Source organism: Rhamphochromis sp. 'chilingali' (genome assembly GCF_963969265.1).
Source record: "Rhamphochromis sp. 'chilingali' genome assembly, chromosome: 5".
Classification (NCBI taxonomy): Eukaryota; Metazoa; Chordata; class Actinopteri; order Cichliformes; family Cichlidae; genus Rhamphochromis; species Rhamphochromis sp. 'chilingali'.
Window position 1 is genome coordinate 27,332,788 of NC_137932.1, and position 21,613 is coordinate 27,354,400.

A 21,613-nucleotide genomic window follows, 5' to 3' on the forward strand; every position below is an offset into this window, starting at 1 on the left:
TTGAGGAACACCAATGTGTGACTTTCAGTTCACGTCACACCTTCATCCCACTCGATGATTTCAGTCTGTTAATTTCCCCACCTTCAGCTGCAGCTCTGCTTCAACCTCTCCACCCATCTCCATCACTGCCTTCGCCTCTTTCCTTCACGCTCGCTTGTCCTCCTTCCCTTCCTTTTCTCTCCTTCTCCTCTCTGTCTCTGTTGCTGTGCCTCATCACCCCTTTCTCGCTGTTTTCCTCTTTATCTTCTGGAGCCTCCTTTTGAAGTCGTGCTGCTGATGCAGTTGCCATGGCGACTACTGGTGGAAAGATGAAGGCTCTGTTGCAGGAGGAGAAAATCAGCAGAAATCAGCTGCACCCGAAGGCCTCGCAGATTCTTTAATAAGTTGACTTCAGTTCAGAGTTGGCGATGTTCAGTCCCAATGTTTCAGTGACAAAAATCCAAAATGTGTTTGTTTTTTGCTGACGGTTGCTCATTTTTCCGTGTCTGCTCAGTCTGAAATGAAGAAAAGAACGCTTGACGCCTGTAAATGGGTTTGACCTAGCAGCGAACAAGGACACGCTTCCCTAATTCTCGGAAAGACATACGTGACAGAAACACTGACAGAGAAGAAGAGACGGGTCCACGTCTACAGATTTGTTTCTGCCAGATAGCTTCACAGTTTTTAATCTTTTTTGTCGTTCAAACTCACGAACTGGTCCCTTTCTGTTTTAAAATGTTTAAACTTTTGAGTAGGACTGGGTGATTAATCCGATTTATTATCAACAATAAAAACATAACTTGCAATCATCAATAAGTACTTAGATTTAAAAATGAAACGTGAGCTGCTCTAAAATTGATCCCCATAGATCAATCAGATGATTGGAGCGCACCTCTGCACTTTTCCATGTTTGACTCTTTCTGTTCTGGTGTGTGATCACATGACGCCGGCGGTGTTCATCGCTGTTTAATGGAGAACCTGTTTCAGGGAGGTGCTGTCTGTTAGAGGAGGAGGAGGAAGAGGGCTCGCTCCTGTTGGAGAAACAAAGAGAAGCGTGTTGTTCTCTCTGCAGGAAAACTCCGAATGAGCGATGAGGTCGGAAAATTCTCTTCATCCAATCAGAGCCTGCGAGGCTTTAATGAAACAGGGTAATTACGGCCATAAATCACCGACCTGCAGCACGTCGCTCCGTGGCGGCTCCTTCACCTCCGCTTGCTCCTCCCTGTTCTTTCTCTCAGCCGCTCGGTGCTCTGCTTTTATTTCTGTTACTGATGTGTTTCTGCTTTAAAGTCCAGTCCTCTGTTTACTCTACGGACTCAGCCTCTCCTGATAAATTACATTTTCCACAAAGAACTCACATTTTTCCTCCAAGAACAAACAAAAACAGCCAGGCTGAATTTGAAACTGTGGAGATGTGGAGCACAGACAGTGGAGGAGTTGGCGTAGCCTTCATGTTTTAAGAAAAACTTAATGAAAGTCTGAAAACAGCAGAGCTGTGAGGCCAGATTGCATTTAAGACAACACAGTTCACCTGCTTTTAGCTGGCATGATTCGTGCTGATGGCAGCAAAGGTTTGTAATAAGAGACTGGGACTAATAATAAATCCTTATAAGAAGAAAAACCTTAAAATAGGTGTTCTACGACTATCCAGAGAGCATAGCAGGCTTTGGGACACATCCAAAGGTGCTTTCTCAGGTGAGGGTGTCCAGTGTTAATGACACCTGTCCGCTGAGCCCCAAATGACTCTTTCGGTGGACTGAAATGAGGAGACTCGGCAGGTTTCAACTGGGGTGTAACGTTCCTTCATTGGTGTGCACATGAACCCTCGTTTTTACAGATGTCAGCCTTTTTGATTTTTCCTCTTTTTAGTCAGCCAAAAAAAACTTTAATTCTTGGCGAGTAGTTCCTCCTTGTAGTTTTTGCAATTTTGTACACTAACGAGTGAATATTCAGGTTTTTTCCACCTCTGTACATGACTTACAGTCAGCTCTTGTTAATCAAAAACAGATGAAGCGCAGCTAGAAATCCATTTTCTCTGCACCAAGGTCCATGGTGACCTCTCTGTTCGAAGTTTGCCGTGACGTTCGCTCCTTCAGAAGCTGCAGACTCAGAGCAGTTTCCACTCAGCTCTGCTGCTTTGAGGTTAATGTGCTACAGCTGGGACGTTTCCACCTCCTTGCCTTATTATGGCGTCTGCTGAAGGAGGCGTTTACGAGCCGGCACCAAAGAGCGGTCAATGATCCTCCTGTGAGGGTGTTACTGATGTCATTTACCAAGCAGCAGCGGCTGTAACGATTCACCAGAAGACGAGTAAGAAATAAAACAGAAAGCTAAAGTCCAACGTGCATCAGAACAGCTGCTAGTTGTGGTTGGTTCACTCAGTTCAGGTACATATGAGTTTCTGTCAGTTTACTGTGTGGCAGGTTTTGTCGGAAAAGACTAAACTATGATCATAAATCACAGAAGTCAGCTGAGGTTGTGTCTTCAGTTTAAAGCACTCGGCCGTTTTCTGTCCTTAGAAGTCACTTGAGTTGATGCAAACAGGTAACAAGTGTGAAAAATGTCCAACAGGTGTTTTATCATCTGCTGCTCTGTGCTGTCTTTCAGGACCTCTCCGGCTCCATCGATGATTTGCCCACTGGCACAGAGGCGGTGGTGAGTTCGGGGGGATCGGGCTCCGGCAGTGCTCAGGGCGACCAGGGGACTCCAGCCCGTTCTCCATTCTCCCCGCACGTCTCCCCTCGCCTCCCTCCGCCACCTCGCACCGGACCCTCCCCCTCCCCGTCCCCCGCTGCCTCTGGCAGCCAATCGCGATCCGGACCTCTTTCCCCCGCCACCAGCGGACCAGGTGGGAGCACAGTTATGAGTGTTATCACAAGGTCCTGTGATGCGTTTGATGTTCCTGTGGAGTAACAACTCTGTTTGTTTCAGGCTCTCAGATGCCCCCTCAGGTCTCAGGTCCTGGTCCAGATGTTGGTCCCCATTCCTCCCAGTCTGCCATGACTCAGGACAGAGGTACAAGTCACCAGTACAACTGAGTTATTGTAGATTAACCAATCATTTTAAATCTTTGTATGTGAGCGTCTGAGGTTAAATGAGGTTTAAGGTTCATGGTTTCTGAGTTTTTACAGTCTGTCATGTTAGCTAAGCTACTGCTAGGCTAACCCTGTCCCTTCCCCCCACCACCTTTATCTTCATCTCCAGGTTTCCCACCCACCATGCAGCGCAGCACCTCTGGGTCTCAGTTTGGGCCCCAGCAGTCCTCTTCGTCAATGACCCCTCACCCAGGGCCGGGGGGGCCGATGCACCACAGCTCCTACCAGCAGGCCGGCCACTCCTATGGGCAGTACGGCCCTCCAGGTTGGTTAAATCACAAAAACACTTTGTTTTCTAACTTCTCACTGCATCTCTGATAACTTGTCTGGTCCTACTCAGGTAACTACCCGCGGCCCCCACATTATGGCGGGCCGGGCCTGGGCGCGGGCTCCAGCCTGGCCAACAGCCTGGGCTTGAACGCCAGCAGTCCCATGCACGGCCAGGGCCCGTCCACCCCAGCGGGCCGTGGTCCTGGCCCCGGGCCCGGTGTGGGTGGGCGGCCTTACCCTGCAGGAGGAGGCACATTGGCCCCGACCTCACCTAGCATGCCGCAGGCCACCGGGCAGGGCATGGGGCCCCCGGGACCCAACACCAGCTGTAAGCCACCTGAGGTTGTCCCAACCACCGGACCCGGTGCCAACTCATCATCAGCACCGTCTACAGCAGCCAATCAGAGCAGGTGAGTTGACCCACCGAGCTTTAGCTACAGTTCGGTGAGGTGGCCTGGTCCTCACAATCATCAGCAGCTTTTAAATATAAATCTGTGAAATGATGCTGTTAGTTCTTAATTCATCCTAACTTTTCTTATTGAGGGGTTAAAAACTAGAGTCAGTTTAAATCTGCTCAAACCTCCCAGTGTGTCCATGGAAAACTCCCAGAGGACGAAGCCGGCGCTCCTGTGGAGCCGACTGAATTGTGATGAAGCTTGTTTTTGATTTTTGGGCTCAGACTGATGAATGTTTGTTCCTTCTCTCCCTCCATCCTCCTTTCATTTTTCCAGACCTCCCTTCGCTCGCTCACCCATCTACCACAGCCCATCCTGGCACACCGGTCGACCTGCCCTCTCTCCCACCCTCCACCCCTCCCACCCTCTTACCCACCCTCATCAGCACCACTCCCAGCAGCTCAGTGCCAGTGCTCAGCCCCAGCAGCCTGCTGTGCAGGCCCCCTCTGAGCATTATGGGTAGGTTTGTTAGCAGACAGCTGTGAGGGTCTGCTATAGCTCACAGAGGGTTAATGACACGTTTTACTAACTACTTCTTCTGTGGTTCTGCTGGCTGCTGCTGCTGCTGCTGCTGTTTTATACCCACAGCTGAAGCTAACAGTCACAACATGTTTCAACTTTGATTCAAGCTCTCTTAAAAACATCATGTTCTTCTTCTACAATGCTTAAATGGTACCAGCGCCACCTGCTATTTATCCCACCAAGCAAATTTCTAATATAACAACAGCAGTTTTAAACTGGACACTGGATTAATATTTGTTCTGGATGGAAACCTGCTTGGGTCAGTGCTCTGACCTGCTAAGCCCTCAGCTCTGCTTCTTTGGCTCCTCTAACAACACAGTTCCAGCCTGTTCCACGCCTTTGTAATGGTCATTTATCCTTTTTCCTCTCCAGGCAGGGCAGCTACCCGGGCATGACACCGCTGGGTGCAATGGGCCCTGGAGGTCCAGGAGGCCACGCAGGTCCTGGAGGTCCTTACGGTCAACAGCCAGGGAGTAACTCTGGGAGGATGATGCCACAGGGACCCCCCTACAGTGCCCCACCATCAGGTAGGAACGCAGACCTGAGCACCTGTCAGAGACTGGTTGGACGTTGCGGAGGTTATGAATTCTGATCTCTTGGTCTTTCAGGCCCCGTGATGATGCCAGCTGAAGGGATGGGTCCTCACGCAGATGCCAAGCAAAGGGTGGAGCTGAGCAAAGAGGGTGTTGGTCCTGTAGGAGAGCCCAAACCCAAGGTTTCTCTCTTTGGATTTTTTTTTCCCAACAATATCTTTATTATTTTTTACATTTTAATGACTTACAAACAGTCAGACAGCAAAAAGAAAACAAAAAAGTAATCAGATTTGTCACTCCATTAAAGGCCTAAATTTATCATTATCCCAAATCAAATGTCATTGCCCTCAGTCCTCGTCCTCCTCAGATAATACAAATCCTTCTACAAAATTCACAAATGGTCTCCACACCTTCTCAAAACCATCCAATTTCCTTTTCAGTATACATGTTATCCGCTCCAATGGCAAAGCCACCATCATTTGTTTTTTCCACTGTGTGATACTCGGTTTCCTTGTTCTTTTCCCATTTTAGTGCGATTAATCTTTTTGCTTGTAACAAACCCCTCTTTGGCTTTTTACTAACCAATTACAGCAGCTGCTTGGTCATGGTTCTGGCTTTCAATTCAATTCAATGTCTTTATTGTCCCACAAGGGGAAATTAGTTTAGTTTAGCAGCTGGAGGATAAAAATAAACAGAACAATACTATAAAATAATAATAACAATAATAATGACAGAAAGTTCAAGGACAATTATTTGCCATTAAGGAGACAAGACGCAGTAGGGATAAAAGAGAGCTTTCTTCTCTGAGTACGCTCAGACAGATGCACGAGCGCCCAGTCCAACGTGAGAGCAGCTTAGCCTCTTCGTAACTGAAGTTCTTCTGATTTTACCACAGTTTAAGTCGGAAGTTTATTTGATGATGTCATTAAATTGCACCTGCCGCAGGTCCGATGCTAGCAAGTTAACTGCTGTTTTTTACACTGATGTGATTAAAACGGAAATAATCCACAGAGAATTTGTAAAAAGTGATAAACCCGTCTGAGCGTGTCGGGGACGGCAGGTCTGTGGGCGGTTCCTGTAGGAAGTGATCCAATGAACTGCTGAACCATCAGTGCCTTAAGCCCCACCCAGTGCTGATGGTTGGCTCCTTGTGGACTCTAACATACTTACCAACCTGTCACCTGACAGTCAGCGGTATCCTTTAAAGAGTTTACCTTGAGAATGGTTATTTCACTGCATCTCTGAGGCTCTCTGTCGGTCTGTATGTGTGGACGGCCTTTAAGGCTTACTGCCGTGAAGGTGAAGGCTGTGTGGCAGCAGATGCTGAGCTGACGCTAACGTGCAAACGGGATCTATTTGTGTTTGTGAGAATGAAGCTGGGGGTAGGAGAGCGATTCCCCCAAGTTTCACCCTTCCTCTCAGGCAGTTCTCTTCATCATGGCTGACAGCACTGATCAGTTTACTCCTAGCAGCATGCCACTCATTACACCTGAACCCGTCTTTGCTTCATCAGCTGGTTTGGAAGAGTAACAGAAACCCAAAATAACCAACACGAGGCGGAGAGCGGCGCTCTCTTTTCTCTTGTCTGTTTCTTCTTGTTTTCCTCACTCGGCTTAGCAGCTGCAGAGTTTCTCCTCCTCCTCCTCACTGCTCTCTCTGACTCTCTTCACCTCGTTATCTAACAGCGAAGTGTCGGCCTTGATCACATCCGCTGCCGAGCTGTTTGTGGCAGTCGGGGTTACGCGAGGCGGTTCAGGTGATGAGCGGAGGCTGCTTTGTTTGCAGGAGAGTCTCAGCTTGGCTTCCTCATTAGACGCCGCCGCTGCTAATTTTTCCCAGTTTGCGTTTCATGCGGAAGCGGTTTGACACTCCACAAGTTAGGTGATGTTTTTTATGTCAACTGTCAGAGAAACTTCAAAATAGATGTGAGAAAACGAGGAAAGTGAAGCGAGTCGTCTGTTCTTGTTCCCTCGATAACGAGAGGAAACCCGATCGGCGTAAACCGTCACCACCTACAGGAGACGGCTTCATCAGCGTGAGCATTTATTGAATCTGTGTTGAGTGACATTTTATACAGGACGGGTTTTATGCTTGATGAGCACTGACAGGTGGAGAGAGCTGCTAAAAGTCACATTTCACTGAAATGAGAACATACAGGATGATGACAAGAGACGCCGGAACAACTCTGCTTACAAACGTGCTGCTTTTTTTGTGCGTTTCCCTGATTTGTCCTTGAGGGCCACCGTACCAGGCTATGTGGTTAGTTTAACAAAGGCTTCACATCCAGAGCAGCACACACCAAAAACCAAGGAGAACCAACCACACAAGTGTGTGTCTTCACTCCTTTCCTGTCGTCTCTAACAAAGACAGACACACACACACACACACACACACACACACACACACACACACACACACACTCTTCCGTGTTCGCTGTAATTAACCAGAGAGCAGCGGCTGGTTCTCTGCATTTAACCAGCTGTTGGCAGACATGTTGTTTCTGCTGTCGGCTAACTGCAGGTGCTCCAACCTAGACTGCTGCCGGCTGTGAGAATGAAAACCTGAGGAAGAAACAACTCCTTCTGATATGTGTGTGTGTGTGTGTGTTTGTGTTGTATCAAAGGACTACAGCTCACAGTGTGTGTCCCAGCCCCCCACCCCCTGCCCCATGTCCCCCAGCTCGGCCAGCCTGTCGTCCTGTCACGGCGAGGACAGCGATGGCATCAGCAGCCCCGCCTGGCTCAGGACGCCGAGCAGCCCGGTAAGCAGCGCAACGCACAAACACAACAACAGTTTGCACTAATTACATCGACACTTCCTGCTGCTCGTGGATGAAAAACCTCTGACTCCGGATCCTGTCACTTGCAGACGGTTTTTTTCAGACACAAACCGCATGAGATGAATCCGCGTGGTTCAGATGTTATTTTGTGTCCATTTCTTTATCATTCATTGAGTTCATTTGCTTAATTTCATGAAATGTAGCATGTGAGCAGCAAAAGAAACAGACCTGAGGGGTGGGGCAGTTGGTAGTTATATTAAAAGTCACAGAAGATCGTTCTGTGGTTAACGTTCACTTCTGAACGGGCTGCAGGTGATGTCACAGTCATGCAGGCGTCCACCTCATCTGAACTTCCTGTTTTTTTTTACCTGTTTCTGGAGATCTGAGATTTTCGTAGGATGAAGCAGCAAAAAGCTGAGGGTTGAGGTGCTTCTCCCTCCACGCCAGCGACTGCTGCCATGTTGACCTCTTGAACTCTGATTCGGAGTTTCTGGTGGATGTTTATTAGTAACGTGGACAGATCTGTCTGAGTGGTTTTAAAGTGCCGCTCATGACTGACGTGCTGCAAACTGTCACCTGTAGACAGGTGTGGGTGTGTCGGTCTTATTTAGAGGTTCCTTTGCAGCTCTGACATGTTGGCTCCGCCTCTGTGATATGGAAAGCTGAAGGTGCTGTCTGTGTCTCTGCAGAAGCCCAGCGTGGCCACCATGACCAACGAGAAGATGACCCGGCTGTACGAGATGGGCTCTGAGCCAGAGAGGAAGCTGTGGGTGGACCGATACCTGTCTTTCATGGACGAGAGGGGCACGCCTGTCCCAAACCTGCCCGCCGTCGGGAAGAAGCCACTAGACCTCTGCAGGCTGTACCTGGCTGTCCGTGACATTGGAGGACTGGCCATGGTGAGGCAGCACTGATCCTCTCTCTGTCTCTGTTTCCTCTTCTTCCTCCTTCAGGGTTCAGCTAATGCCTCATTCATTAGGTCGTGGAGATCGATCGGTAAATAAATTTGGTTGTGCGTTCCTGCCATCTGCTTGTCTCTGAATCCGTGTTCCCGTTGTGGCTCTCAGGTGAATAAGAATAAGAAGTGGAGGGAGCTGTCATCCCTGCTAAACGTGGGGACGTCCAGCAGCTCAGCCAGCTCGCTGAAGAAGCAGTACATCCAGTACCTGTTCGCCTATGAGTGCAAGATGGAGCGTGGCGAGGAGCCACCACCCGAGGCCGCAGGGCCCGCCGGAGACGCCAAGAAACCTCCGTCACTCCAGGCCAAGATCCAGCCGCCCTCCCCGGGTAAGACAGATCTTCTGACACCGGAGAGGTTCACACTCAGCTTTGTGTCTGTTTCCAGCTGAAAGTGTAAAAATCAGAAACGAGAGTGAGACTGTGAGAAAGGAGGTGTTACTGATGCTGCTGTAGGGATCACACACACACACACACACACACACACACACACACACACACAGCCAATTATGTAACACACACTGCGAGCTGTCAGGCAGGCTGGAGGAGAGTGTGAATGTAAACATCAGTGACCTCATACTGACCTAATTTCCCACGATGCCGGTCTTGCTCTCTCTTCACTGCAGAGTTGTCTCTTTGTCTTTGTCCTCTCAGTTTCCTTCTTTATCCTTGGTTTCACAGACACACCAACACCAAAGAAACACTGTAGACTGATGAGAGCGCTCTGAAAACATTTCGAACATCTTAAATTTAACTGTCAAATCACAGAATGATAAATAAATGATATTAGAGTAAGTGAATATTTTGCAGTTAAAATGTGATTCATTCCTCTCCTGTCGTTTGCTGGGGAAGTTTGCCTGGGACCCGAGCCCCATGGCTCGAAAGCAGTTTGCTCACTCTGTGTCTGTCATCCATTTTCCGTTTTGCTGGTGACAGCTACGTCTGCTCATCGATCAAGGGTATTCCCAACTCTGGAGTCGCCGCCCTGCCCAGCAGGTCCACAGGTTTAATTCAAGTACCGCTGCAGTCAGCTGTAGATTCTGCAGATAAACCGTCATCAATTCGGTTCGCCCTGCTAAACGTTCACTCTATAGTAGAGATGGCACGTACCACTTTTTTATGTCCGATACCGATATCATAAATTTGGATATCTGCCGATACCGATATGAATCCGATATAGTGTTTTTTAATCAACAAAACTGTTTTTTAAATATCTTGCTGCATTTTGTATAAGTTCATACTCAAGTTTAAAACAACAGCTACACTAAAGCTATTCTGTTATACCTGTATGCAAAAAAAAAAAAAGTTTCATAGTTCAGCAATACTGATCAATCTAATAAACTTAAACCTACACCATCCTCCCTATTCTGGTATTTTAAAGAGTACTTAGCATAAATATTAAGCAACCTAACTAATAGGGTTCCAACTCCCAGCAACAACAAAAATAAATAAATAAAAAATAGGGAACCACCCCTCACGCTCCACCTCATGATGCTTAATCGACGTAATCAACCTTAATTTGATGCAGTGTGAAAAAAAATGCACAGAAATCAATTATTTTTCAAGAAATATTAAATAGATTCAACATCTTTCTTCAACAAAATTGCAGACTGCACAGATGGTACCTTCCCAAAGGAAAAAGTACTATAGCTTACTAGGGTATATATATTAGACTTAATAGTTACTATATACAGTAATTGACTTCTATTCATTTTACATCAAATTAAAACTTTGGGTGTCAGATAATTATTTATTAAAAGCTAGACATTTTAAATGAGAATAAGAAAGAAAAGTATGTCTTTGTGCCCCCTTTTCCCTGTTAATGCCCTATCAGCCCCCCTGGCTAAACTTTGCTAGATCCGCCCCTGCACAGTTACCAGTGTCAGCTACGTAGAAAAAGATCCTCGAGTAGAAAGTAATATTAAATACATTCTAACAACAGCTGATCAAGCTTAAACGTGCTGCTGTTGTTCAGCCGCTGGTTTCCTCTTTCTGGTGCAAAGTGGGCCAAAAGCAAACTAGAGACACGGACTCGCGACAGAAAAGCCGATCAGCTGATCGTTAAGCAGTTTCATGATTGAAGTAGCAGCAAGAAGAGGCAGTCGCTTGTTAAGCTTAACGCAGGAATGCTTTACAAACATTCAGAGATGGACTTACACACTTGCTTTACTTCTCTCGGGGATAACTTTGTCGGAGATGAAATGCCGGGTTGCTAGCGAAGCTCCAAATGCTATCCAGACCACCGACAGGTCCAGCATGCCACAGCCGCTCTATCACGTGATGCATACTGCTCCGACGTGCTAACGTTCTGAGGTGAGTTACGGCGTGTTGCAAGTTTTGTGAGGTGCTTTCGTGATATTTAATGGATCGGATTACATTTTTTATTTTTCTCCGATATCCGATCCAGTAATTTAGGTCAGTATCGGACCGATACCGATACGTAATATCGGATCGGTCCATCTCTACTCTATAGCAAACAAATCATTTATTCTAAATGATCTTTTTATTAAAGAGTCTCTAGATTTTATGTGTCTGACTGAGACGTGGCAGCAAAATAAGGATTATGTCCACTTGAATGAAATCTGCCCGTCTGGCTGTTCTGTCATTGGAACTCCGCGTCGTTTAGGACGTGGTGGAGGACTTGCTGCTGTTTACCAGGACAGACTCATATGCAAACTGATGACCTCGGACTTCTTTTCTTCATTTGAGTCACAGATGATGAAGGTCGGTTCTCTGAAAACCTTTTACTGTATTTTAATCTATCGACCTCCTGGACCTGCTGGGGTCTTTCTAACTGAATTTAACGACCTTCTGACATCGATCATTAAACTGGAGAAGGTTGTAATATTGGGAGACTTAAACCTTCATATTGATGACGCTTCCTGTAACACTGTTGCTGAGCTCATCACTATCACTGAGTCTGTTAACTTTAAGCAGCATGTTTCTGGCCCCACACATACAAAGGGCCACACTCTTGATCTTGTTTTCTCCCTGGGTTTAAATATACATGATGTATGTGTGGAAGATGTCCATGTGAGTGACCATAGTTGTATATTCTTTAATTTGTCATTTTACGTGGATCCTTCACCTCCTAAATTGATGATCCAAAGGCGGATTATAAACCAGGATGCTGCTAGAAGGTTTTCTGCCATGTTTGTCCCTCGCATGGCTCAAAATGATATGGATTCACTTATTTTGTCTTTTAATAATCGATGTAAATCTATTTTAGATACGGTGGCACCTCTGAAACTAAATGTTGTCCATTCTTCAAATTTCTGTCCTTGGATAAATGAAAATATTCGAAATTTTAGGAGATATTGTTGCAAATTAGAACGTTTATGGAAGGCTTCCAAGCTTGAGGTCCATAGGGTACATCTCAAGGAATCAATTTTCTCACTTAACGACATGATAAAAAATGCCAGAACGGAATATTTTGCTAATCTAAAAGCTTCAAAAAAGAAAAATCCCAGAGTATTGTTTGATACAATTAAAAACATTGTCTCTCCTGATATTCCTCATGTACCAGTCTATACTAAATCTGATTGTAATGACTTTTTAAACTATTTTGTTAATAAGGTCGCTGCTGTCAGGTCTAATATTTCTCCATCATCCTCTCAGTATCACACTGACACGTTGCTTACCTCTGATACCTGGTCCTCTTTTACTCCTGTTACCTTACAGGACATCAGTGCTCTGCTTGGTTGAATGAAACTGACTTCAAGCCACCTTGATGTACTTCCTCCATCATTTTTCATTAGTGTGTTTGACTCTATTGGCCCCTGTATTCTGGAAATATTTTTTTTTTTTTTTTTTTTTTTTTTGCCTGTCCCGTTTGGCTCTTTTGCCATCAGAATTGTTGTCTAAAGGCAAAGAAAGATGCCCAACAGATTTACTTTACCAAATTGACCATCCCAGCCTTGCCATAATGGTCCATTTGATTCACCTTTTATTGTTTATTTTATTTTCACTTGCTGAATACGGGACAGACTTGACTGGAGGAAAGAAGGGGAGAAAGAAAGAGGGAAAGAAAAACAGCTGAGAAGAGGGACGGGGGAGAAGGGCAAAAAACAACAGAATGGGCAGAAAGAAAAAAAGAAAAGAAAAGAAAATGCATATATCGATCACCTGGATCACCTGTTGAGAAAGAAAAAAGAAAACAAGCAGAAGAGAACAAGAGTAATAGAATAAACAACATCACAATGATATATGGGAATATGACAGTAAATACTAAATATTAAACATTATTGTGCAGCACATAAGATCAACAGAACACAGTGTGCTTTGAGGTAGGAGCCAAAAAGGGTGTAGTTTGTGGGTGTGATCACCCGTGTGTACACCTGTGAGCATGGACGCGCTTGTTTTTTTAAAGGTTCCTTCATGTAATGATCTGCTAGAGGGTGTGGGGGGGCCACAGCCCCGTCCTCCAGGGCATGAAGCAGGTATGGAGGAGATCAAAACTCCAGACATCCAGAGGCCCCCAGAACACAAGAGACCAAGGAAGACCAACAGAGGGGCAGCCGCGCCACTGTCCCAGAAAGAGCTGAGGAGAGTCCCAGATGAGGGCTCACTCAGCAGCCGCGGAGCAGAAGCCAGGGGGGGTTGCAGTGATGCGCCCGTGAGCTCCGCCGGCAGCCAGCCGTGCCTGAGTGACCGAGCCCCAGGCCGAGAGGCCGGGGGCACCCCACCTCCGAAGTGGCCCGAGCGAGCCCCAGGCTCCAGGCCCCGATAAGCGGCCGCAAGGAGTGAGCCGGTGTGTACCTGGACGCCCATCCCCAGACACAAAGAACCACCAACGCACCGATGTCTGAGGGAGTCCGCCACTGGCAGGGGAAGTGGTGGGGGGGGGGGAGATAGACCTCCAAACCTTGGAGGGCCTGAGATGTCCCCAGAGAGGTGGCGTCTGACACCCAACCTGACATATAGACACAGACATACAGGCACACACAGACACAAACATCCATTCCCACCCTCATGCTCTCATATGCACTCACTCCACACTCAACCAACGTGGAGACAGACATAAAGAGACGCTGTACACACGATCACACTCCCCAAGCGTACTCTACGAACCGGGTCTAGGTACCCTTGCCCCTGGAGGGGGGAACTGCACCCAGACCGTGTTACCCTTTTCCCTGCGGTGGGGAGAGGCAGACCGCCCCGACTCCGCAGCAGCAGGGAGGCCCCACACTCCAGACCGCAGTCGGACGGCCAACTCCTCCTAGCCCCCCCGCTCCAGCAGGTCGCAGAGAATGGGGGTGAGAGAAGACTCCAAACCTCCCTCCACCCGCTCATTGTAGTGTTGATGCATGTGTGTTCTAAGGTGCATTTAAAACCCAGGAGGGCATGGAGCTACCTGCCAGAGAGCAGCAGGTAAGCGCATAGTCCCTCCTGCTAGCCCTCAATGTCTACATGTATTTAAAATTGAGAGGTGGGCAACGACGCCAGGGGTGAGGTGTACACCCTGATGGTCTTTTGGAGTCCCGTGTAGCGTTCCCACCCCCAAGATCCTATATGTATGTGTAATGAGAGTGTGAGTAATGTGAATGTCTAAGTTGTGGGATAAAATTGAGGCAGAGGCAGCCAGAAGGGGACAGAGGGGGGGGGGGGGGTAGCCTCCTCTGCACCCTGGTGACATACCCCTACTCCAAGGCCCTGCATGTGTGGGTGGTTGTGGTGGAGCGGGAAGAGGGAGGCTGCTGGAGATGGGGAGGGAAGGAAGGGAGGGGCAAGTGACCCCTCCCTGGGGCCAGCTCCCCTGCTGACCCCAGTAGGCACCCCCATACTCCGCAACCCGCCAGGGAAAGGGGGCCCAGGCCAACCAGGACCCAAGCCCCCAAGGCCCGGCCAGGGCCCCAGCCCAGAGACGGAGAAATAATTAATACTTCTCTTTATACTGGCTCAGTTCCCAGCTATTTTAAACAAGCTATTGTTGAACCAATATTAAAGAAACCAAATTTGGACCCATCTCTTCCAAGCAGTTACAGGCCGATATCAAAATTATCATTGGTGTCAAAGATCTTGGAAAAAACAGTTGCAGAACAACTTAACAACTTTTTGGAAAAGAACAATGTTCTGGACATTTTCCAGTCTGGTTTCTGCAAATTGCACTCCACTGAAACCGCTTTGCTTAAAGTGTCTAGTGACATTCTGATGGCAGCAGACTCTGGAGAGTACACTGTTCTGGTTATGTTGGATCTCAGCTCTGCTTTTGATACTGTTGATCACAGCATCATGATAAATAGGCTGAAGGACTTGTTTGGGATTACTGGTGTTGTTTTAAAATGGTTTATGTCGTATCTATCTGAGAGATCCTTTACTGTCTGTATAAATCATGTGCTGTCAGAAACATCAGTTCTGTCTTCTGGGGTACCTCAAGGATCTGTTTTAGGTCCTATTCTCTTTTTGCTGTATATACTCCCTCTAGGCCACATTATCAGACGTTACAATAATATTTCTTATCATCTCTATGCTGATGACATTCAGTTGTACTGTTCTTTCAAAGCTTCTGAGTTGTATAAATTGTCTTGTTTAAATAATTGTCTGTCAGAAATCAAACAATGGTTAAATGACAATTTCCTTCAGTTAAATGCAGATAAAACAGAAACCTTGATTATTGCACCTGATCACATGCTCTCAGAAATTAGGCAGCATATCAGTTTTTTAGACCCTTCATTTCAGTCGAGTCTCAGAAACTTAGGTGTTATATTTGACAGTTCAATGTCTCTTGAGAAACACTCTAAACAACTTGCCCGGAACTGTTTTTATCATCTAAGAAACATTTCTAAACTCAGGCTACTGGTGTCAAAGGCAGAACTTGAGATGATTCTTCATGCTTTTATCTCTTCTCGTTTGGATTATTGTAACGGTCTTTTTACGTGTCTCAGCAAATCAGCTCTGGATCGCCTTCAGTCTGTACAGAATGCAGCGGCAAGACTTTTAACTGGTACAAACAAGAGGTCACACATTACTCCAGTTTTGGCTTCTCTTCATTGGTTGCCTGTAAATTTTAGGGTTCATTTTAAAATTTTAGTTGTAACTTTTAGAGCTCTGCACAGTGAAACCCGTGCACTGATTTATCACAGAGTGGTGAAGGTCACAGCTATCGGCCGCATCACTTATCAAATCAATCAAATGTTTGGTTTGTAAAATGAGGTTTGAGTCGACTTTATTTATTTTGTCTTACAAGACGCAAACAAACCTAAAATGTTCCTATAAACTGTTTGAAAATATAAAATTCAGTGATTTGTAGTAGGGCTGAACGATTATGGAAAATAATCTAATTGCGATTTTTTTGCCCCAATATTGCGATTGCGATGCGATATGCGATTATTTTTTAAGGTCTTTGTCTTCTGTATTATTAAACAAAGACAAGCAATACATCATATAGTATGGCCAATACTATATTACATTAATTTTAAACTGTTCTTTCCTGGAAGACAGACCTCTGTTATGATGACATGAGGTGATGCATGAATTGATGACTGACATTTTTATTTAACTTCTTCAATCACAACAGTATATTTGAACATACACAATAGTTTATTTTTAGCTTACAAACATCTGAGCATAAAGTGCTGACAAGGAACCCTGGTGTAAACATTAAAATGAAAGTCAGTACAATGTGCAGATTGCAGAAATATACATAAAAAAAATCAGTGGCTTTACCACACTCAGTTTTTCGACATCTGTGAACTACTAGACAGTCATTCAATTAAAAAATAATATTAAATAAATAAAACTAATAAATAAAAAATACACACATCTTACTGATCTCTGCAGTCAGTAACATTACACATAAAGTGCAAACATAATAGCAATTGTATAAACACACACACAAACACGCCTTTAAAGTTTAAAGGCGTGAAATTGGACGGTCTAGCCTTCTGAATCAGAAGGCTAGTTCTGATTAGCGTCACCGCTGTCTCGGTGGAGTTTATTAAACTCGGCCGTCTGCTTCTTGCTATCTAAAATATAACCAGACACTGGTGTAAATTCTCGACTGTCTCATACTTCTGTTTAATAAGTTTTCTGTTTGACGTTTAGTCAGCTGTGTGAAAACCAAGGAGGAACCCACCCGGGGGATTAATAAAGTTTTATTTTATCTAATCTAATAACTTTAATCTCAGCCAAACCGATTTACTCACGAACAAACAAAACACTGAAAAAAGCCCAACAATAACATTTTTAGGTTGTCTAAGTGACTTATATATTACGTTTAACCCGAGCAGCGAAACTCCGCGGTGATCTGAAAATGATGTGCCGGGAGTTGTGCCGTTCTCGGCCGCATCAGTAACCCTCGAGCTCCCGGCTAGCTGTCGAGCTGGTGGGTAGCAGATACCTCTGAAAACGTCGAAGCACTTTTGCAAATATGGGATATCTTGATAAACCGAGCAGATATTTGATGTTTACACAACTACTTTCTCGCCTGAAATATGTTAAAAGTTTATTTTGTGACCCAGAAAGATTAGTATGAGTAATTTTAAAACTTAGTAGCGGCCGCCATTGCTGGAAACTGGAGTTTGGCTGGGCCGCGCTATGAATTCTGGGATATGGTAGTAATTTGGACAGCCTTCGGCGCGTCGCTGTGACGTAATCGGTCTACAAATGCGGCCTCAGGAGGATGCAGCCCATGAATTTGGACATGTCCAGAGTATAATCGCAGCCTTTGCGGTTAGAAAATTGCACTTGATCATGTCGCGATATTATCGCAAATGCGATATATCGTTCAGCCCTAATTTGTAGGTCAGCCAATTGATTAGACAGCAGCTGATGAAGAAGGCGTGTCTGAGCTCTGGTGTGCGGTGTGATGTCACATGATTATGTAACTCTGGTCTGTGTCTCTGCAGCGAACTCGGGCTCTCTGCAGGGTCCAAACACCCCTCAGTCCAGCAGCAGCTCCCTGACCGATGCCCCCGGAGACCTGAAGCCCCCGACCCCCGCCTCCACCCCGCAGAGCCACATGGCCCCCCAGCCTGGAAACAGGTAGGGGCAGAGCTTCAGTGTTAAACACACCTGAGCAAAACTGCACATGAAGAACATGAAGAAGCCACAACAGAGTGGAACTTAAAGGTTTTCGTTCGCATCACGATTGCACAGCTGCAACTGTGATGCCTCCGAATTACACATCAGGCTCAGTCTGTTGGTGCAGTAACCTCACAGGCGCCATGTTATTGGTCACATGATGTCACTAAAAAGGCTCCAGAAGGACCAGCTCAGGTGAAGCTAGCAGACAGCTAGCAGTTACAGCTGCCTCTGTTACCATCCATCTGCAGGTTTTATGCTGCGTGTGGAGGTAATGATGTGAACCCGAACACTTTCATGTGACTCTCATGTCTGTGTTTTATGTTTAGGAGCGTGGGAGGAGTCAGTGTGCAGGACCCATTCTCTGAGGGTAGCGATCCAGCCTTCCACAGCAAACGAGGCCTGGGACCCGGCGGTGCTCCCTACCAGCAGGGAGGTGGTCCAGGAGACCCTATGAGGATGCAGTATGATGCCAACAAAGACCCTTATGGAGGAGTGAGGAAGGGTGAGGAGGGAAGAACTGAGGAGGACGTGTTTGTTTGAGAACCAGGAACACTGATAACACTTTGTGTTTTCAAGAAGCAGTAATCCATGCAGTTCTACTGTATTTAGTCCACTGCTTCCCCCTGGTGGTTGAAGCTTGAACTTTCAGTCTGACTGCAGTCTGACTGCAGGAGCTGCTGCAGATTACATCACATTATCGTACATCACCACCGAGCCAGTTTCACATCAGGGTTCATAGTTTAACACATAGCTCAGGATCAGTGTGTCTTTCTGGGGTTCACAGCAGGTTTTTGATTCTGCCGTCAGGTCCGGGTCCCGGCGAGGCCTTCAGTCCCGGTCAGATGCCCAGCGGTGGAGCCATGCAGGACATGTACCACCGTGGGCCACCCTCTGGACCGCTGGCAGGGATGGGCCCCAGACCCCAGTACTCCTACAGCCCCGGCTATGAGCGCAGGTGAGATTCTGCTCAAGATTTAAAGAAGCGTTAGCCCCACACAGATGTGAGTCTGTCTGAACTCAGCCACTGTATTCCCACCAGTTAGACTAAAAAAATGTCTTTCGTGTTTCACAGGAGTCCAGTTTTTCTGAATGTATTTAAAATCTATGAATGAAAAAGTGCACATAACTGTGAGTGATTCAGTTTTGCCCTGCAGCACGTCTGCTGTTTGTACACACACAGTTTGGTTTCTTTTTGTTTGTATTAAAAAGTTTAGCCGTGTAACTGTTTATCATCATGGCACTGTCAACTCTATGAACCAATTATTAAAAATGTTTTAGAAGAAGAAATAATCTCAAAGTGCAAACAAGGCTTTAAAAAAGTCTTAGGTGACAACTTTAAACACGGGAAACCAGCTGAAGTGTCTCTACTGCAGGAGTTCACCTGTTTGTTTCCCACAGGCCGGAACATGCGATGGGCCCTGAGGGAGGCATGGCGCCCCCCGGAGGCCAGAACAGCATGGGTCCGTCTGCAAACGAAGCCAGCATGTTTCCCACCAACAGATTCCCCCACCAGAGGTGAGAGCGTGGATGTAACCAGCCCTCAATTATAGAGCTTTCATGTGATGTCATCTTTGTCATTTGTGTGACACTGTCTGTTCACGGGAGATTTGCTCCAAATATCAGATCATAGTCTAAACCCGGCCAAGTTTAAACAGTTTAACATGATTATGTGATCATTTAAGTTTCCTGTGTTGGCTCTTCAGGCACGGCCATGACGGTTATGGGCAGCAGTATCCTCACGGCATGGCCTACAGTTCCCATCAGTCCCTGTACCCTCAGCAGCAGGTAAGCGCCTCCTAAACGAGTCCCGATTGGTGTGATAAATCACGTCACTGAGGGGTCTGGGGGTACTTCAGGTCTGGATTCATTTCTGGTGTTTGTCTGCAGGGATACAAGCGTCCAATGGAGGGGATGTACCCGCCAGCGAAGCGTCACGAGGGCGAGGCGTTCGGCGTGCAGCAGTATGGCTCTCAGCAGCCCGACATGTTCCCCGTCTATGGGGGAGGAGGTGGGGGCTACATGGGCCCTGAGCGCCGGCCCATCCAGGGCCAGTACCCGTATCCTTACAGTCGCGACCGCCAGGGCCCCCCGCAGCACAGCATGATGAGCTCAGGGCCGGCGGCGGTGTCTGGGGGGTCCGGGGAAGTGCCGCAGGCCAACATGTGGCACCCCAGGACAGATATGGGCTATACGTACAGCCGGCAGGGTCAGGGACCCGCCTATCGAGGGGATGACCAGGAGAGCAGGGCTCCACAGGACGACCAGTGGGCCCCCGGTCACCCGAGCCAGCGCCAGACTCCATACCCCCCCCACTCTTCAGCCGCCAGCGCCACCTCCATTCCTCCTCTGCCCTCCAGACAGCCTCCCGCTTCTTTCCAGGCCACACCCACCATCCCCAACCACGTGACTCGCTCTCATAGCCCCTCCACATTTCCCCGGCCCATGGGGAGCTCGCTGTCACCCAACAGCGCACCCTACCTTCCCTCCATGAAGAAACCACCAGTGCTGGGAGCGCCGCAGGGACCGCTGACCTCTCAAACCGTCTCACTCATCAACAGGGAGGTCAGTTTCCCCCATGGCTCTGTGGAGGCCACGCCCCCCAAACTGAAACCACGGCGACGGCTGACCGCTAAGGACACAGGTGCGGCACACACACAGAGACACACACATCAGAGGAAGTTGTTTCTTCTTCAGGTTTTCATTCAGCCGGCAGGCAGCCGGGGTCAGCTGACACTCACTCTGTGCTGTTATTGGTCAGGAACCCCAGAGGCGTGGCGGGTGATGATGTCACTGAAGTCTGGCTTGTTAGCAGAGAGCACATGGGCATTGGACACCATCAACATCCTGCTGTACGATGACAGCACCGTCGGCTCCTTTAGCCTCCCGCAGGTCAGAGCCTCATCTTCCTCACTGCTCATCGTCCGTGTGTCTGATGTCTGTCAGTCTGACCTTTCTCCTCTTCCTCCTGCAGCTGCCGGGCTTCCTGGAGCTCATTGTGGAGTTTTACCGCCGCTGCCTGATCCAGATCTTCGGCATCCTCAAGGAATATGAAGTGGGAACTGTGAGGCAGGGTTCCCTGCTGGGGCCCCTCCCTGAGGAGGAGGTGACAGAGGAGCTGCTAGCCGCTGCGTCAGAATCCAACGGCCAGACAGCGTTGGAGCAGAAGATTCAGAGGTGGTCAGCTGAGCAGGCGGAGGACATGCCGCCACCGCTGCTCATGCCTTCTGAGGAGGAGGTGAAAGAACCTGTGGTCAAAGAAGAAGCACAGGTGAAGGAGGAGGAGCACATGGAGGAAGCAGAGGCCCGCCTCCAGCAGGCCAGCAAGTACGACAAGCTGCCAATCAGGGTTGAGACCGGCGATGGGTGGGAGGAGGTGGAGGAGCGCTGGGCCAAGTTGAACCGACCCAATGGCTTCATCAGCGGCCTCCTCCACTGGAAGGCCGGAGGAGGAGACTCCACCACTCACATCCTGACACACTTCGAGTCCCGCACAGGAGACTTTGTCCCTCTGCACCCACCCGAGTGGGAAGAGAATGCAGAGGGACAAGAGGGTGAAACAGGCAAGGAAGAGCTGGGCGGAGGAGAAGAGCAAAACCAGCCAGACGGAGGAGAAGGTAAGACCTGAAGAGAGGAGATATGGACATTTATCAATATTATCACCAATAAAATGATTCAAGTGATTATTGATTGTCAGACTTTAAAGGAAACTTTTTATCACCTTAATCCTGAAACTGTGCATCCTCTAACTTTCTTACATTTTGCAATTTTACATCTACAATAAATAAAAAATACATAAAATTATATAATTTAGTGACGGAGGAATAAAGTTACATTAAATACAAATTTTACATTTCTAAAAAATTTTATGTCACAGTATTTAAATTTTTTTAATTTTTCTTTAATTGCAAAATTTTAGTACTTAACATCATGAAGTTATGACTTGTTTCTCAATTTTAATTTGATGGAACATTATGTTTTGACATTTATAAATTTACATTT

The 21,613-nt window shown here is 47.2% G+C and overlaps 1 protein-coding gene across 3 annotated transcripts in view; it reads left to right on the forward strand.

The window, feature by feature from the left end:
• arid1b (AT-rich interactive domain 1B) overlaps positions 1-21,613 on the forward strand; it is a 41,690-nt gene that overhangs the window by 17,930 nt on the left and 2,147 nt on the right. Inside the window, exons 5-22 of one of the 3 annotated variants that reach the window (XM_080881678.1) lie at positions 2,587-2,827; positions 2,911-2,994; positions 3,184-3,339; positions 3,415-3,754; positions 4,076-4,258; positions 4,694-4,848; positions 4,930-5,036; positions 7,478-7,615; positions 8,323-8,532; positions 8,701-8,920; positions 17,437-17,572; positions 17,941-18,116; positions 18,422-18,569; positions 19,013-19,129; positions 19,318-19,399; positions 19,502-20,255; positions 20,373-20,503; positions 20,586-21,228. In XM_080881678.1, coding sequence (XP_080737804.1) covers positions 2,587-2,827; positions 2,911-2,994; positions 3,184-3,339; positions 3,415-3,754; positions 4,076-4,258; positions 4,694-4,848; positions 4,930-5,036; positions 7,478-7,615; positions 8,323-8,532; positions 8,701-8,920; positions 17,437-17,572; positions 17,941-18,116; positions 18,422-18,569; positions 19,013-19,129; positions 19,318-19,399; positions 19,502-20,255; positions 20,373-20,503; positions 20,586-21,228 — 4,021 coding nt within the window. The remainder of the gene's footprint in view (positions 1-2,586; positions 2,828-2,910; positions 2,995-3,183; positions 3,340-3,414; positions 3,755-4,075; positions 4,259-4,693; positions 4,849-4,929; positions 5,037-7,477; positions 7,616-8,322; positions 8,533-8,700; positions 8,921-17,436; positions 17,573-17,940; positions 18,117-18,421; positions 18,570-19,012; positions 19,130-19,317; positions 19,400-19,501; positions 20,256-20,372; positions 20,504-20,585; positions 21,229-21,613) is intronic. The other 2 variants (XM_080881679.1, XM_080881680.1) reach the window with 2 other exon arrangements.